We start from the raw sequence: 19,624 nt of genomic DNA on the forward strand, positions 1-19,624 counted from the left end.
GTGTGTGTGTGTGTGTGTGTGTGTGTGTGTGTGTGTGTGTGTGTGTGTGTTGTGTGCACATACACACACAAACATTTGTGTGCATGAAAAAGGCAGGGGCACCATTGATTAAGTCAAAGGACAATTTGTGGGCCCACAATTGTCCTCTCCTCTTGTCACATGGATCTCCTTTATTTAAACTTGAATCCTCTGTCTTGGAGACAAGAGCTGATCAGCTGATCTGTTTTATTGGTCTTTTTTTTTTTTTAATGCTTTTCATTGAAGAACAAAACTGTAATTTTGATTAATCAAACTTATTTTCAAAAGTTTCACTTTTGATGTTATGTCAAAGTTTTATAGAGCCCAAAGTCACAAAGATGTTACATTTGGTTCTATAAGTGCAGCCAGTCGTGGTGAGACCTGATAAGCTAGGGTCAGATGGAAGGAGAGGAAGACCTTCCCTATCAGTGGATTTAGAGAGGAGCATGGGAGGAGAAAAGGGAGGGAGGGTGGGGAATGAGGGAGAGGGCTACAGTTGGGATACAAAGTAAATAAACTGTAATTAATATAAAAATAAAAATAATTATAAGTAAGTAGATAAATAAATAAATAAATAAATGAAAAAATGACTGTAATTTCTATGCCCTCTAAAACAAACAAGTGCTACTTTCATTAAAATTCTCACAAAGGTTTAAAACAAAAGTGTTGTAATTTTTAATCCATGCATTCAGGCAGTATCTGACCTTTGATTTCTCTATAGAATGAATCTCTAAGCTCCCTGTAGGATCAGAAAAAAATGTATTTTGTTGATGGGATGAAGATAGTAGATAGGAAATATGAAGGCATCTTTGAACTTTAATTAAACTTTAATGAGTGTACCAATTTAAGGTCTTTCTCTTCACTTTGGTTTTTGTATAGTAACTGTGCATGATTATAACTGTGGGCATGCAGTTTTTTTATCTCAGGCTTCATATAGTCATTCTCGTCAATAGGCACATCTATTCAGTTTTCTCTTTATGTAAGCCTATTGATGTTCATCTTTTAAAAATGGACTCTCTTGCATGTATCACGACATTTCTTTTCATTGTTATGATTATAATAGAGTCTTCCTGTTTTAATAGATTTTGTATGAAGCCAAGCTGTAAACCTGAATTCATCCTGCCATGGTTTATTAGACACACTGAAATATTTGCTTTCTGGTTCTAAGGTTCTAAATATTTATTCATACACACTGTATCAGTAGCATATTGTACATATATGTTTGTGTACATATGTGCATATGTGCTTTTATACATGTGCATGTTTGTGAAGTCATTTGTAGGGAAAATGCCTTTTCTACTGCTTTCTGTCTTGCTACCTTGACAAAGGATCTCATACTGAACTTAATTTTCCTGGCTCTCATCAATTTGCCTAGGCTGGCTGGCCAGAAAACCCCAGGGATCTTCCTGTTTCTACACACAAACTCCACCCTATTCCATTCCCCAAATTAAAGGGCATGACTGCAGCCAGCATTTTACTTTACGTTGGAGCTGGAAGTAAAAACTGGATGCCCACCCTTGCAGAGCAGTGCTCTTATTTCTCCCACGTCATTCATCTGGTCTTCACTCTTAGTGAAGCAAATACATTTAAGATAGTGACAAAGTCACAGAGAAGGATAAGATTTGAAGATGTTGCATGGCAGTATTTGACAAGGCCTGTGACTGTCAGCGCTTATTAAGACTTGTACAAGAGTCAACACATGGGAAAGTTATGTCCTTGATAGCGTACCTGAACAAGGCAAAAGATACACAAATTTTTCTTTACCAGTACTGAGTTAAAATCCTGTGCCTCCAATTCTATCTTTGGGCCTAGTCATTTTAATTTAGTACCGGTGTGTTGGGGGATATATTCGTATGTGGCACATGCATATGACTGTACTATTCTGTGTGCTTGGGCATGCACATGTGAAGAACAGGACCTTAGGTACCTTTCTCTACTGCTCCCTGCCTTGACACAAGATCTCCCTATTTTTAACCTTCCGGAGCTGGGTGCAGGTGTACACATACATAAAACTTTGTCATGATTTTTGTGTGGGTCCTGGGGATCAGAACTCAGGTCCTCAAACCTTCATGCTTACAGAGCAAGTGTTCCTAACGCTGAGCCCTCATTGGTAGACTTCTGTATTAGGATTAGGCAACCACCTTTAGCCTTACTTTTTTTTTTGTCTCATTTTGTTATACTGGGACTGTGATTCAAATGAAGTGAGGTTAGATGTATACGTGTATTAACAGTTAGTGGAAGTAGTCAGCGCTAGTAGTTAGTGGTAGTAGTTAGCCAGTATGAGGCCTGGACCAAGCTCGAAATATAATTTAGTGTCAGCACTGGTGCATCCCAGGTGATTCATCATCGTCCCTGACCTTAGACTGCAAGAGTTTTGGAAAAGATGAAATCAATATTTCTTGCATTATATTAAATGGACCTTATAACACTTCTCCTGGCAGTCAACTGTTCATATTACACTTTTAGCTGAGCTTGAAAATGAGGAAAAATCAGATTAAAAACACATAAATTTTCTGTGTTTATTATCTTTCCTTTGGCTTAGCCTTGTTGGACAGTTACAGTGTTAACATGGTGAAAAACTTGGCTAAAATATAAATATTCTTTCAATCTTCTCTCTAAAAAGGAAAGTGTGTTTATTTTCTTCTTTCATGGTTCAGACTAAAAAGGGAAAACCTCAGAATATCATTATAAAAGTACTTACTTTTTGGCAACTTTAATGAAATTTAAATTTAATTACCTTTCACTGCTTTTATACGGTTTTGTGAAAGTTATCAGCAATGTTATTTTACGACATGAAAAATGAAAAGAAACTGCTTACATGCACCCTGTTATACTGTGGATGTGCTGCAAAGAACAGGTGCTTAAAAGCAACAAAGCAAGTGTGGAAGGGAGTAATTGAGAACAAATAAGGCAAAGAATAAGTGAGGCTGTTTCCACATGCCAGTGATGACATGAAAGAAATTACAGGGGATAAGATAGAATTTGTGGCTATGGATATCAAGTTATATCAGTTGGAAGTCTGTAATGACAATGTGACATTTAGTTTGACTCTTTAGTGAAGAAAATATACCAGCCACTTGTAGCGCTAGGAGAATATAAATCCATGAAAGGAAAGAGATTTTGCCAATGTTGCTTGCTTCAAAGAAGCGTAAAGGTTGTAAGACACTAAAATTCTAAATCACTAGTTCTCAACCTTCCTAATGCTGCAAGCCTTTAACACAGTTCCTCATGTTGTGGTGATCCCTACAACACAAGTGGCAAATTATTTTGTTGCCACTTAGTAACTAATTTTGCTATTGTTATGAATCATAATGTAAATACTTTGGAGATCAACAGTTGCCAATGAGATCTTATCCCATAGGTAGAGACCCTGGGTGGTAGATGCAGTTGAGAAAAACTGAGACAGCAACAGGAGTCAGACAATCCAAAGACAGTGTTGGTGGTGGTTTTTATAAACATGATGGTAAACAACTTAAGATCAGCTGGGTAAATGGCTTCATTAAGTAAGTAATGGTAAGAAGCCCTCTGATTTTTGTGTAGAGAATCAGTTGTATGGATTAAAAATGAGGGTGATGATATGATCAGGCACAGGTGATGACTATATTAACCAAGGATATCATAGCAAACAGGGATGGTACTGGTATAATTTAATATTAAAGTGCTTAAGACTTGGTGATAGATTTTATTTAGGAATAAGAGAGAGCTAGTAAGTCTACTTCTTAGGCTTTGGAATTAGATACAGGTTAGTAAGCTCTATGCATATGGGAAAGGAATTTCAAGGGGAAATTGGGGGATTCCAAGTTGGATACTAGGAGTGGTGTCTTGAGAAGTCTAATGTCAAACTTTTGAGAAAAGTTTGGGCTGAATGTACACATTTCCATCTTCAGACACAGATCATTTGGAAAAGATTAAGAATAGACGAAGTTACTCAGAAAGAGAAGTAAGATGATCAGAGCCAAAACAGTCCTGAACCTTTAGTACTCAAATTGGAGAGATTATGTATAAGAGAAATAAGCTAAGGTCACAGATAATAATAAACCCTGATGGAGAGGAAATAGCAGAAAACTATGATCTTGAGAAGGCATGGATATACACATGGCTTTAATAGAAAAACAGCACAATGACCTATGGGATAGTTCCAGTGGATTGTTGGGGAGCAGAACCCAGATGGAATGCTGACCTTAGGCTGATGAGGAGCACAAGAGCCCTTTGTAACCATTAAGCTCTGAGAGAGGAGATAAGAATACGGACTTAAAGAACCTTTTTATCTGTTTCATATTTTCTGTGTTTTGTATGTATTTATTATGCTTATCAATTTTTTTTGTAATTTCTGAGAACAGCAGATTTGTATGCTGGTGTGAGAGTGGGAGAGAGAATGCTTAATAACAAGAACAGTTAAGTGTTGGTTCAGCCAGGACAGAAGTGACACACACATCTGTGTACTTCATGGCTTTGGAGAGAGTGAAAAGCATTTGATTGGTGTTCTTGAAAGGAGAAATAAAGATTGGGAAATGGAATTCTTGCTGAAGGTCAGCCAAGGTGATCAGATATAATCCAGTGGATGCTGGAAAATGTGAGATTTGATCAAATACCCAAGGTGATCACATATCAAAGGAGATAAAGTTCTCTGTAAAGTGACTTAGTAGGAAAAGAAAATTGTGTTAGTCAGATTTTCATCACTGCATCAAAATAACTGGGATAATTAACTTACAAATGGAAAGGATTTATTTTGAGCTAAAAATTATGATAATTCTAATCCATGAACAGGTACTACGGGCCTGTGCTTAGGCAGCACATCATGATAAGAGTGTTTAGTGAAGCAAAAATCATCATGAGCTTGGAGGTAAAGAGAGCAAGAAGGGGTCAGGGTCACATAGCTGCATGTCCCCGGTAACCCACAGAACCTCGCACTGAATGTTCTATTACTTTTTGTGGTTATCTTCTTGGGCCCAAATACCTTCCACAGAATAGGTAACATCCAATCATGACCAAACCTCTGTAAGGTTTCTCAAAGAAATGGTGGGAACACACAGTGCTGAGGCCAATTAGACAGGGGCTCAATGGCCTATTAAAACTGACTGTAGGAAATGAGCTAGCTATAGAATAGGTTGTTAAACCACTTTATACATGCATATAGAAAAATATGCAAACACATTTTCAGAACAGATGGAAGTGGTGACATAGTAGTTTTGTGAGTATGGCTTTAGTGCACATGTTCTAGTTTCTCTTCTATTATAGGAGTTTTCTGTTGGGGAATGTAGGTGTTCCAGAGTTGCAAGGAGTTTCTTGCACCTAAATATCCAATAAGTATTCATTGTATTAATGAATTTGTGTAGAAAATATGTTTGAAAGTTTTTTTTTTTCCTTTGGACAGATAAGCTGGTTTCTTCCTCCTTCCTCATCTTCCCCATGCTTCTTGTCCTCTTCCTCCTCCTCCTTGTCCTCTTCTTCCTCCTCCTGCTATCCTTCCTTCTTCAGCCAAAATGTTTTAGGAATAGAGATTTATGTACAAGAGGAATAAATAAAGGCTATTCAGTTCAGTCATCTTAAAATGAAATCCAGCTTGGTAAATACATTTTTGTCATATAGAACTGTAACCTCGCAAATATTAGCAAATACGCAGTATGGATTTTAACCAGCTAAATCTAGAGAACTGAGCTCCATAATGCTTTGGTTGTATCTTAGGGTCAGGAAGCTAATAGCAGACAGGAGTAAAGAGAGTCAGATGTTTGAAATTTGTCAGTTCCGCTAAGTGGATAGTTTCCTCCAGTGAAACTTTAAACACAAATTCTAGCTATTAGCACACAGCATTGTAAAATGTAAATATTTAATTCTAAATTTGACCTTCACAGGGCACATTTTAAGCTAGAAATAAAATGGAGCCTAGAATAATTCTTAAACTAAAATCTAAGCTCTATAGTATATTGGTTGCAAATATTATATGCATAATAGTTTTCTTCTCTTACTAATGAGGACTTTGATGCATCTACTTAGGTCATCCTACAGAAATATCTCTGTTAAAAGTCACCTGGGTGTTTAAGACCATATTCATTTATCTAAATCCTAGTTTGTTAGGATGAGGAAGGTTACAGCAAATATTTATTACTACAGTAGGCATCTGTTTTCTGAATTTCCATTTTCTGTTAATAAGAAACGCTTCACTCCTTGATATTCCTGTACAAATAATAGTGCTTACAAAGACACACCTGCTAACAGTATTGTGAAATTCAAACTGTACCAAGCATAAAATAAAGAAATGCGTTGTGGTAAGACATTGCCCAAAGCCTTGACACAGAGTCATGGAGGAATTGGTTTAGTGGTGCTCCAAAGTAAGCAGTTAGGGAGGTAGCGAATCCTGGCATGCTATGGAAGTGTGTGTGGCTTCCCAAAGCTTGCCAGAGCTTACTAAGTGGACTGATTTCAAGCAAACTTTCTAAATCCTTAATGATGAATTAGTGATAGTTCTTTCTCCAGCTTCCTTTAAAAGTGCATAACTTCAGCATAGTCTAACTGCCAACTAATGGACCATTCTTCCTTCTCACCACCACCATTTCACCCTCCCACACATACAACACACACACACACACACACACACACACACACACACACAATCTAATAGCAAAGAACAATTGTGGACCAAATTAGCATCAGCATTGTAAGACAGAGAGCTAATTGATTTTATTTGTTCATTCATTTGTTTATTCATTCATATTTGTGTGTGTTTGTGTGTGTGTATGTGCTGTGTGAGTGTAGGTGCTAAAAGGGTTAGAAGAGAGTGTTGAAAGCCTTTGGGCTACAATAACAGGCAGGTGTTTGCTGCCCTGTGTGGGGAGCAAGGAACTGAACATGGAAGGGAAGAAATCTTTCTTAATCACTAAGCCATCTCTCCAGATCTAGTAAATAGATTGAAAAAAAAAAAACCAATTAAAAAGTGATAGTTTGCCTCTCTGCAATAAATTTGTAAGTAGGTTTTAATCACAGAAAGTAATTTAACAACTCATATGTTGGTGAGTGCAAACTGGAAGTTTTATGTTTTTAGAAGCAATACTTCTGGTTAAATAATTCAGCTTTGTTTTCCTCAACATTGTTTCATAGCAACAAATTCCTCTCCCTGACACTTTAGTAACTAAGCTGGAATCCTTTAGACAAAAAGCACACAAACTACAGAGAATTTGTCTGTAATTGATTGCCATATACAAAACAGGTATGTCTTAAGATATGTAAGGTCCTAGGAAAGAAGAAATTCGGGAAGCTGTTCTTTAGGATTCTTAGCTCTCAAAATAAACATACATAATGTGTAGCTTATAAACTGCACTGAAGGAGAGACTTTGTTCTGGAATAACATGATTAGAACATTCCTTGGCACACTGTAGTCTTCCAATAGAAAATGTTAACTTCATAATCTTTTCTCTTTTGCCATTTATTTAAAATGCTTTATTTAGAGGCAGTGGCTTCCTAGTTAGAGTGTCTCCGTCTTCTGCTCTTTACAAAGACATGTGTTAAGTACTGGAAAGGGAAACGGAAGTTGCCCACAGTATATCTTGTTATATATATATATATATTTTTTGGACAAATATAATTATTTTTCTTGTTACTTAAACCTTAAAATGTATTAGGATTTCTAAAATGTTAACTGAAGAGACATTACACACACACACTTATATGGCATTAAGTAACTGACCATAGTTCTGCGGCAGGATCTTCAGTAGTGTACATGATGCTTTTGAAGAGAAACAGAATGAGAGAAAACAAATGTCTCCTTTAGTTTTAGAAAAGTAATTAGAGGGCCTCTGAAAGACGCTCCCTAGCAGTGTATAAAAGCAGATGCTGAGATTCATAACCAAACCTTGGGCAGAGTGCAGGGAATCATATGAAAGAAAGGGGAGTTAGTAAGACCTGGAGAGGACAGAAGTGCCACAAGGACCAAATATATCTGGGCACAGGGGTCTTTTCTGAGACTTATTCTCCAACTAAGGTCTGTTATACCCAGTTCTCGAGCCCCCAAAAGATCTACAGGAATCGACTCCGTTGCAAAACACATGAGGGTCTTTTTATTGTAAATTACAAGCTGCAGCTTGGGCCAACACAGCCCCACAGCCGAAGCGGTGGGAGCTGAGCGCCCGTGCCCAGGTTAGTTGGGTGATTTATAGATTTTGGTCCCTCCCAGCATACCCAAGGCAGGGGCGATTCCTGCCTGGCAAGCATCTATTGGTCAAAATGCTACATTTTTTAATCGATTGGCTATAGGAAGGTTCCCAGGCCATTAATGACCAGGTGTCCCTCCCTAGGGGGATGGTCCAGTTTTCTAGCAACTGTATCTCTAGTGGGTGGGGAAAGAATGCAGCGAGGTAGCTCTCCCCCCAGGGCATTACTAACTACTTTACCGCACCTACTCTAGGTTTTAATGATAGCTGTCACTTTGTTCTCTCAGGTCCATGCATGGATATAACCTAGAACCCCTGCTTGGATGTAGATCATGGCAGCTCAGCATCTAAGTGGGTTTCCCTAGTAAGAGAAACAGGGACTGTCCCTGACATGAACTCAATGAATGGCTGGTTCTTTGACCTCCCTCTTACCCCTGCAAAGGAGGAGCAGCCTTGCTAGGCCACAGAGGAGGACATTACAGCCAGTCCTTATGAGACCTGCTAAACTAGGGTCAGATGGAAGGGGAGGAGGACCTCCCCTATCAGTGGACTTAGAGAGGGGCAGAGAGGAGAGGAGGGAGGGAAGGTGGGATTGGGAGGATAGAGGGAGGAGGCTACGGCTAGGATACAAATTAAATAACCTATAATTAATATAAACAAATAAATATTATGAAAAAAAAAAGTCGCCACAATAGTGCTGGACCAAAATGGATAGCTTCCAGTCAGTACCCCTTATTATTGTCATTACCTTAATTCTGAACATTTCTTTTCTTTCTTTCTTTCTTTCTTTCTTTCTTTCTTTCTTTCTTTCTTTCTTTCTTTCTTTCTTTCTTTCTTTCGCTTTTGTTGTTTGTTTTGTTTCTTTGAGACAGGGTTTCTCGGTGTGGCATTGGCTGTCTTGGACTCACTTTGTGGAACAGGATGGCAGAGAACTCAGAAAACCACCTGCCTCTGTCTCTCTGAGTGCTGAGATTACAGGCATGTGTTACCATGCCCAGCAATTCTGAGTATTTCTTAGGTGAATTTTGCGTGCCTTTGAAGAGAATCTTTCTTTTTGTGTAAAATAATGTTTTCATGTAAGCCCTGGTATGATTTACGGTTGTTTTGAGAAATAAGCATGGAAATGCCTTGAATCCTCTGGATTGGATGATACTTAAGGATTTCTCAGCTGTTCACAGCTGGTTCTTTGCTAAAATAGAACAGATGGTGGAATTATGGAAAATGTTAAAACTTGATATTATCCCCCACACCTTTCTTAAGTGTGGACATCAAGTGACCATTTTCAAAACCACTAAGGATCCAGAGCTCCAGTTTCAACCTCTAAAGACTTTTGAGCGGACCTTAAATTCTCTGTAGCAGTGAGGTAAGCTCTTCTGGTCTGTGTTCTCACAGATAATTATCTCCTTTCCTCTCCCCACCTTTCATTTGCATAAGAATAAATGGTCTGCAGTTTCCAAAAGAGAAGCCCTTGGGGGGGGGGGGTAATGACTTGCCTGAGCACTTTTTCAAGGAATTTCATCCTTTTGAGCACATTTTGTCTTTTGTGGGAAGGCTAAAATTGCTTTGCCACAGCGAGAAATAGGTGTTTCCATACAAGCCATGAGAGAAAAGAATCAAATACAAATAATTGGATGTTTCTTTGTGGATGAAAGCATCTAAAAAATGCAATCAGTCATCAATATGAAATAAATTGGCATAAATTCAGTTCCAGCTTAACCATAAAGAGAACTTTAATAAAACATCATTAATCTGGAAGGAAACTTTAAAGAAACCAAAAAACCAATAAATAAGTATCTAGCTGCTTACATACCTTATTTCACAGGATCACATTAAATTTTTGCAGCAGCCCTCATATTTCAGTTGAAGAAAAATGGACCTGAAACGTCATGCACACAGTAAATGTGGCGACTAAGATTCAAACATAAGTTCATCTATTTGTGCTGACTGCATGTTCTCACTATTGTGTTATGCACGTATGCTCCCTCAAATCGTGATCTACGAGAAAATGAGATTTCAGACAGATACTGTATTAAACATGAGCCTTTAGGTACGCAATGTGTGCATTTAAGTAACATGCACCTATGATTGCTAAAAGTGAGAATTTACAGAGTATAGGTTATGAGAAAAACTTAAGAATGAATAGTGCTTTGAAGCTGAACTTGTGATATAGGAGTGAATATTCCTAGCATGGTTAGTGTGTCAATGTTTACTGTTGTCACCAACACCCTTAATTGTAATTGTCTTTAGCATATAACATATATAAAGCACTGAGCATTTCATTTGGCATGCTAATTCCTTCAGTAATGCATTTGAAGTTTTTTTTTTTCTTTTACAAAAAAATGTAACTAAGCGTTATTATAGAAGAAAAAAGCCAGTAAAATAACAGTTGTTTTTGGATATCAATGCTATTGACAAAATTTGGGACATCATATGAACAACCTAAACAGTATGTTTATTATCAAGTTTCACTGTCAGGGGTAGTGATGAAGCTCTGCAGCAGTACAAGGCCATGGGTTTGGTCCCTAGCATAGCACTTAATTAATTAAGTAAACAATTGTTTTGTGCTGGCATAAGGGTAGAGAATTAAATACACAGATGGAAAAGGGATTGGGATAGTCCTGTGCCAAAGGGATGGACTTTTGAATAAATGGTGTGGGATCAATTAGAAATGAAAGATAGGATTCTGACATCTACTTCACATTATACTAAACAAACAAATCCAAGTTCGCAGTTGTCCCAAAGTAATTAAAATTTTCAGAAAATAGTTTAGAATGACATTTTCATGACTTGAGTTAAATGTTTTTAAAGCCTATACTAGTAACACTCATCTTGAAAAGAAAGCTCAGATATTATTAGTATAAATAAAACCTTTGTTCACCAGAAATCACTGGTGAATGAGTGAAACGATAGTTACACAAATGTCTGTGACCTGCATATCCAAAAGAACAAAATGCAATGAGCACATATCCAGAATACATTCTTAATTCTCACAAGTAACAACACGAAAGCTAGCTAACAGAAATGAATAAAAAGCTTTTAGTAGCTGCCTCTACAAACTAACAAACACAATAGACCACAATGAGGTATCATGACATACATTTTAGAATGACTGAAAATGGAAAAAAACAATATTTGTTGGCAAAGACACGTAGCCAGGGGTTTCATATGCAGCCCTCAGGAGTGTAAATTGATAAGTTTAATTTGGCCTTATCTGGGCAGTTAATTATGTGCTTAATTCATGAGCCATCAATTTCTTTCCTTTTATGTACCATTTGAATGGGTCCTGCATTCACAGAGACTAGAGAACTTGCAGTAGTTTACAGAATGGAAAACCAGCACCTTTCACATGTGGTTCAGTTTTACAAATTAAGGTTGAGCAAAGAAACCCAAGAGAATGTACTGCAGCACACTGTCATGGTAAACTCAAAGCAAAGTGAAACTGAATTAAGAAAAAACAGAATGATGTTAGTTACATTGAGTGAATGGTTATAATTAAAAATTATAAAGCCTTGTAGGTTCTATTTAGTGTTCTCTGAGTGGGGTTACAGAAGTTCAATTTGTAAAAGCCCCTCAAACTGTGTGATCATGATCTGTTCACGTTCTAACTGGATATTTTATGTTAATTAAAATTTAAACATTGTGCAATTAATATCACAATCAGTACTAAATGTTAGCATCAGTTGTTCTTTATCCTATTAAAGAAACTTTTCTGAAAGTAAATGTTTTTAAACGTCTGGCATGTTTTAATTTGAAGAGAAATTTCTAAGTATCCACCTGTGTAGTGCGCATATGTGCATGTGTGTGTCTTTGCATGTGTATGTGGACATGTGTGTGCAGCTGCTCAAGCTCATGAGTGTAGAGAGGAGAACTGGCACTGTTGCTGCCTGCCGTGTCTGCTGTGTCTCTCACTCTCTGCCTCTGAAGAGGTACATGCTACTGGGGTTACACGCTACTGCCTTACCTGCTCTGCGTTCGTTATCTGAGTCCTGCAGATGCAAACTCAAGTCCTCATGTTTGTTTTACCAGTGCTTCATCCGTGAAGTCCGCTCCCAAGCACTTGAGTGCACGTTTTCAAAGACACGAAGCTTGTTTTTGAATTAGGACCAATGAAAGGGAAACCATTCATAAACATGTGTGATTTACTTTGGAATACCATATATAAATAATTACATCTTGCTGTTACAAGCCAAGGGAACACTTAAGAAACACGTAATGGGAAAACAGAAATCATGCTCCTGTCACTGAGTAATAATCTAAGCAGATAGTGGTATTTAAACTCATTCATTCATTCCAAAGTTTTTAAGGGAATTTAGAGAGTGAAATCATAAAAATTTCCACTTTCTGTAAGAGAGTAATACATGACTGGTGCATTACACCATCTGATGAAGTTAAATTACCCAAATTACTGCACCCCTCTACTGCCCCCTGCAGGGTTTCCCAGCAGTAGCTGAGTTAAAAGCAAGATAGGTCTTCTTGACCTCTCCAGCTCCAACTAAACTGGGCCCGTTGGGGCTCAGAGAGACTGAACCACCAACCAAAGAACATGAATGGACTGCTCCTAGGCCCTCTACACATATGAGGCTGCTGGGTTGCTTGGTCCTCAAGTGTGTCCCCTAACACAATTGGAGTGGGGACTGACCCTGACTTGGACTCTATTGTTCCCGTCTGGATCCTGTTTCCCTGTTTCTCTAGCAGAGCTGCCTCTTTTTTTTTTTTTTTTTTCTGCCTCAGTGAAAGAAGAGGCACTTAGTCCTAATGTGACCTGATGTGCCAGGGTGGGTTGGTATGGAAGTGGGGCGGTTTGCAGGAAATGGGTGGGAAAGTGGGACTAAGAGGAAAGGAAGGAGTGGTATTGAGATTGTTATGTATGTCAGAGACTGTCTCTTCTCCCTTTACTAAGTGTGAACAAATAAATTAATGAAAGTGAAAAGAAAGCAAGCTGAACCTACAAAAAAAACAGCAACAAACACAAAACCATTACCCTAGACAATTCTTACGTAGGGGAGTGCCCTGTGATTGTAATGGTGGTATTGGCCCCTGTTCCCCACTCCCGGTAGAAAAACAGTCACCATTCCAAAAAACAGTGCTCTCTTTAGAGCAGAGACCCTTAATGTTTCTATGGACAGGAATCAAACCTGTTGTAAGCATTTTTTTCTGTATCTGTTTAATGCTATGTTTGTACTCATAGCTGAGAAAGACAGAAGAATTAATATTTCTGTGGTCATTTTGCCATTGTTCAAGAAAGTAGAGTCAATGAGATTTTTAATTCTAGAGAAAAAAGGTCTCAAATACTTTCCATGGTACTGTGCATTTCAGGCATCTTGTTTCCCATTGGTGAAGTAGAAATTTGCCTTTGAAATAACATAATTTAAAATGCATAAAGATTTTCTTAAATACTATATCACTTAAATTTTGATAGGAAAGTAATTTGATTTAATCCCAGCACTCAGGAGGCAGAGGCAGGCAGATCTCTGAGTTTGAGGCCAGCCTGGTTACAGTGTGAGTTCCAGGACAGCCAGGGCTACAAAGAGAAACCCTATGTTGATCAAGTAAATAAATAAAACAAAAACAGACAGAGAAGTGATCTATATGACAAATACTATGAAAAAATGTTTCCTATTAAGCAGTTTAGTCAAAATCTTTTCAAAGTATGTTTTGAACTGATACGTTGACGATAGAATATAAGATTATTCTTATTACTTAAAATATATCATTAAAGATAAATGGCTAACTTAAATATATAAACATGTAATATTTAAGCCTACATATTGCTGTCTTATTCTTTATCCATCTCTAAAGTAGGGATATATTTGGTAAGCAACCATATTTTAAAATGAATATTTGGAGCTGTTGTAAAATACAGATAAAAATACAATAAAGTTGATAAACCACTTTTCATGAACTTTTGCCCATTCTATCACTTCTGATTATTATTTGATGACAATATATGATTTTAAAGAAAAAGAAAACTTTCATAATTGAAATATATGGATTTCCCCATGAGTTTCAAATGCAAGCCCTATTGATAATCTTCCAGTTTATATGTGCCTAGTATAACACTGTATAGTAGTTTTTAAAAATGCTTGGCATTTGTATATAGACTTTAAAGACAAAATTTTAGTCATAGCAAGTTCAGCTTGTCTTTCATTCTCTGCATCTATTATTGATTCTCTGGGATTTTTCTAGTAGAAATGCCTACAAGCAATCATTTCTTCCCCGACCCCCAAACCTCTGTCAAACTTCAAATCAAGGCACATGAAGGAATACTAGTGTATGACATAAAAATATCACTTCCACCTGACAGCCCACTTTGTTTCTGACTTTCTGGGTTTATGTTATGGCTTCTCACAACTGAGAAGAAACACAGAGTACAGGTGCAAAGGCTCTTTCTCATCACATGACTCCAAGAAATAGTGATTGGCATCATTGTTATGCTAACACTGATGCTGTAGTGATTGATTTTTGTTTTGTTTGCTGTTTTGTTGTTGTTCCATGCTCATCACATTGCTAACTTATCTTTGACCACTTTTTTCATCTTTAAATGTTTCATTCAGTATCTTTTAGGGTCATTCTTTGGTAATACAGAGCTGATAAAAATTATGCTAGGGCAAATGCTTGATCTACCCAAATTGACATATAAAATTAGATTCAGTTTCAGAATGCAAGAAGCATCATTTCACTGTTGCTTTTAAACTGTACTGAATTTCTGGAAAACAAAAACCATGAATATTCAAGCAAATGAACTAAGTGCTCTAGAAAACAGTGGATATAAACTCTCAACAATACATTATGACCAAACTTGACTTTGATATAAATAGCTCTTCGCTTTGAAGGATTTTGGTGTGTCACTTGCTCAGTTGAGAACTCATTCTGGATTGCTGAGACCTTTTCATATCTTTAAAAGTAGAACATGAATTGAATGCTCCACTATTGGACGGACAGATGTAATCTTAAGTTTTAGCTGTTCCGTACACTCTATCACTATTCCTTGAGATGCTGACTGAACACCCTCCTAGTGCTGACCCAAGAGTGTTCAACTAGCTCAGCGTGAAAATGCATGCCGCAGATCAGAAGACGTTCTTCACCGCACACCTTGTGATCACAACACAATGAAAGTTTTCATTAAAGATCATCAAATGACAGTTCCTCTGCTGTCTGAAACAATTACATTATGTTGTTTTTATGTATCGTATATCCATCTCTCTACCTATTTATTAAATCACTTTATAGCCTGATCCCATCCCCTTCCCTCCTCTCCTCCAAGTCTCACCATCATTGCTTCCTCTCTTCATTCCCTCCTTTCCTTCTTCTCAGAGAAGGGGAGGTCCCCAAGGGGAACTATCCCACATGGCACCTCAAGTCCCAGCAGGACTAAGGACACGTTCTCACACTGAGGCCTGACAAGGCAGCCCAGCTAGAGAAAAGGGATAGAGAGGCAGACAACAGAGTCAAAGACAGCTCCTGCTCCCATTATTAGGGAACCAAAATCTTTACCAAGCTGAAAATCTATTATGTGTGCAGGGGGTCTAGGTCCAACCCATCGTGCCGTTTGGTTGGTGGTTCAGTCTCTGTGCCCTCATGGGCTCAGGCTAGTTTCCTCTGTAGGTCTTCCTGTGGTGTCCTTGACCCCTCTGGCTTTCTCCATCCTTCCTCCCACTCTTCCACAAATCTCCCCAAGCTCAGCCTATTGTTTGACTCTGGGTACCTTGCATCTCTTTCCATCAGCTGTTGGATGAAGCCTCTCAGAAGACAGTTAGGCTAGGCTTCTGTCTCCAAGCGCAGCAGAGTATCATTAATACTATCAGGGATTGGTTTTCTCCTATGTAGTGATTCTCAAGTTGGGCCAGTCATTGATTTGCCATTTTCTCAATCTCTGTTCCATCTTAATCTCTATGCTTCTTATAGGCAAGGCAAATTTTGGGTTGAAGGTTTTATGGTTAAGTTGGCATTGGCTTTTTCCACTGGAAGTCCCGCCTGGCTACAGGAGGTAGGTTCCATATCCCCAGCTGCTAGGAGTCTCAGCTAAGATCACCCCTATAGAATCCTGGGAGCCTCTCTTGTCCCAGAGATGCACCTACCATCACCAGTTTCCATTCTCGAGCAGGTCCTCCCTGCTTTCCCCACACCTGACTCCCATCCCATTATCTTCTCCGTTTCCTCTCCCACACAGCTCCCTCCCTCCTTCTACTTCATGTGTCTTATTTTATTTCCACTTTGAGTGAGACTCAAGCATCCTCCCTTGGATTGTCCTTGGCTTCTTTGGGTCTATGTATTGTAACATGGTTACCCTGTACTTTAAGGCTGATAGCTACTTATAAGTGACTATATAACCATGCATGTCTATCTGGGTCTGGGTGACCTCACTCAGGGTGATCTTTTCTAGTTCTATTCATTTGCCTGCAAATTGATTGATGTCTTTTTGTTGTTGTTTGTTTGTTTGTTCCTTTGTTTGTTTGGTTTTTTGAGACATGGTTTCTCTGTGTAGCCTTGGCTGTCTTGAACTCACTTTGTAGATCAGTTTGCCTTCAAATTCACAGATTTGCCTCCATCTGTTTCCCAGAGTGCTGGGATTAAAGGTCTAAGCCATTGTGCCCATCTGTCTTTGTTTTAATAGCTGATTAGAATTCCATTGTATAAATGTACTACATTTTCTTTATCCATTCTTTGGTTGAGGGACATCTAGGTTGTTTCCAGTTTCTGGTCATTATGAATAAAGCTGCTTTTAACATAGTTGAACAAGAGGCCTGTGGTACAGTGAAACATTTTTTGGGTATATGCCAAGGAGTCATATAGCTGGGGTCTTAAGGTAGATCTATTCTCAATTTTCTGAGGACCCTCCAGATTGCTTTCTGCAGTGGTTGTACAAGTTTGCAATAGAAGAGTGTTCCCCTTTCTCCACATTCTTATAAGTCGTTTCTCTTTGCATCATCACATATAAATCCAAAAATAAGACATTATTGTCATTTCACAAAGTAAAATAATGCTCAAAGTTGAAGTTTTAGATTATCCAATATAATATGCTCTTTCAATCCAAGATGAAGATCATCAGGGTCTTTCAGGCTACAAGCTGTCTTTGATAAAAATGTAATAAAAAAAAAATACCACCTAGTGGGGAAAAGGAAATGGCCAGCTCAGCCTGTAATTGACTTTTTTTTCCATTTGATTATAATTACCTCTACTCTTTTCAGTGATTTTTATAATTTAAATGCTATACCAAAGGTACCTTCTATGACATTAATTTGATAGGTTGCAATGTGCTTACAGATGATTACTGTGAAATTTTAATTCTGATCATTAAAAAAGTTATATATGCACATTCTTCAATTGTAAAATACAAACTTTATAAAAATATAATTAAACCTACAATTTTTTACAACACAACTAGTTTTTACTGTGTCTCTTTTACTCAGGCCAGTATATATTTACTCAATCTACTTATATGTAAATTTTGTTCTGCTCCTTGTGTGTAGGAATGCACAAACATGTACCTTTTTCATGTTTAAATCTTACAATTCTGTCATCACTGTGTAGTGTTGATTATATTATTTTATGTGATAACTGTTGTTATTTTGTTTGTCCAGTTCTGTATTTTTTAATATAACGCTGTTCATATCCATGTATGAACAGACTTACAATGAGTTTGCATGTATACCTGATAGAGCATCATCACTTATGCAAAGTGTAATTCCAAAGTGAATTTGCTGTGTACATGGAATTTGTGTAGAACCCCATCAGCTTGCAATACAGTCTTTTCCTTGAGTAACTACAATTGTGTACTTCCGCTGGTACTCAAAGAATTATGTTTACTTTATATATACACATATCTATGATGAGGGCAAGAAGGAAGGAAAATAATTATATCTTAATTATATACATACACGTTCGGTGCATCTAATGTTCTGTGCATGTCTCTCTCATTGGGTGGCAAAAGTGTCCTCTTGATGCTCTTTTTGGTTCGGTGAGCACATGGCTTATTCTGCATTTCTCTATGATTGGATAAGGGCAGAAGTTGACTGTATTCTTAGCGAAGTTTTCAGGAAAGAGTTCTAGCAATCTTCTTTTCACACATAGTCCCTACTGCTGCTTTTTGTGGGGCCTATTTAACAATCCAGTGCTAATAGAAGCATTATGACATTTTATTGTACATGGCAGTGACCCCAAACATATCTGATCACTGAGTTTACTCTCTAGCATAATCAAGGATTGATTGGCAAACAATATATTCTTATGTAGATGTGGAGTATATATGAGATACATGGACATGCTGTTGAGAAATACTCAGAAGATAGTATAGCACACATCATCTCATATTATCAACATCCTTCAGCCACTTTGCCTTCATAACTGTTCTTTCCATCAGTAAATATTTTAGATTTGAAAACTTTTGATTCTTGAGTTTTGTGTTATATGTGAGATTTTTCTCCAGCAAATCTACCATGTATATAAATTGGAAAGTTATGACAGTATATTATTTTCAGTGATGTTATGAATTTAATTTTACCACGGCCATTTGAACAAGTAAAAATGTGTTAATAATACCTTTTTTAGCAAATACAGTGCCTATCACATTAAACCAGAAGGGGTTTGAGTTTGTCTTTCTATCTTCCTAAACCCGTAGTCTGGTCAAGTACTGATCTTGCACTTCCATTTGACAGGCTTTCGTAGGCAAAGACCTGGAGGAGCAGTTGCGGTCAGTGTCCAGCGTAGATGAGCTCATGTCTGTCCTGTACCCAGACTACTGGAAAATGTACAAGTGCCAGCTGGGGAAAGGTGGCTGGCAGCAACCCACCCTCAACACAAGGACAGGGGACACTGTAAAATTTGCTGCTGCACACTACAACACAGAGATCTTGAAAAGTAAGTATGGGCAGTAAAGAGCATGGAAAGCCTCGTGCGTTCAGCAGTGATGGTGATCATTTGGGCCTTTGCTTCCAGCTTGAAAAACTTTCAGTCCAAGAAATGTAAGGAAATAAAAGTTAACAGAATTACTTTGAATAAATCAACTTGGGAGTTCTTTTTAAGTGGTTAGATTATTTCTTGAAATCCACAGCTAGAATACTCACGCGAATCAACATACAATTGTTTTGGTAGTTGACACAATAGTCTGTTGCAAATATTTAAGAGTACCTAAGTAAACTTTCCACAGTGTGTTAATTTATTTTACTTACTTAGGTTAATTAAAATCAGTTGTTCTTACCTTTCTAATGCTGTAACCCTTTAATACAACTCCTCATGTTGTGGTGACCCCTAACTACAAAATTTTTTCATTGCTATTTCATAACTGTAAGTTTGCTACTGTTATGAACTGTAATATAATATCTGTGTTTTAATGGTCTTACACTACTCCTGTGAAAGGGTCATCCTATCATCAAAGGAGCTGCAACTCAGTCACAGTTTGAGAACCACTGGTTTAAATGGTTATATGTCAAGAAAATGAGAATTTTTAAGAAAAAAAAAACTGC

The 19,624-nt window shown here is 37.6% G+C and overlaps 1 protein-coding gene across 1 annotated transcript in view; it reads left to right on the forward strand.

Moving 5' to 3' along the window:
* Positions 1-19,624, forward strand: part of Vegfc (vascular endothelial growth factor C) — a 102,827-nt gene that overhangs the window by 53,983 nt on the left and 29,220 nt on the right. The window contains exon 2 of the mRNA XM_055593687.1: positions 18,818-19,019. Coding sequence (XP_055449662.1) covers positions 18,818-19,019 — 202 coding nt within the window. The remainder of the gene's footprint in view (positions 1-18,817; positions 19,020-19,624) is intronic.

Source organism: Psammomys obesus, unplaced genomic scaffold (assembly GCF_907164565.1).
Source record: "Psammomys obesus unplaced genomic scaffold, mPsaObe1.curated_primary_1811, whole genome shotgun sequence".
Taxonomy (NCBI): domain Eukaryota; kingdom Metazoa; phylum Chordata; class Mammalia; order Rodentia; family Muridae; genus Psammomys; species Psammomys obesus.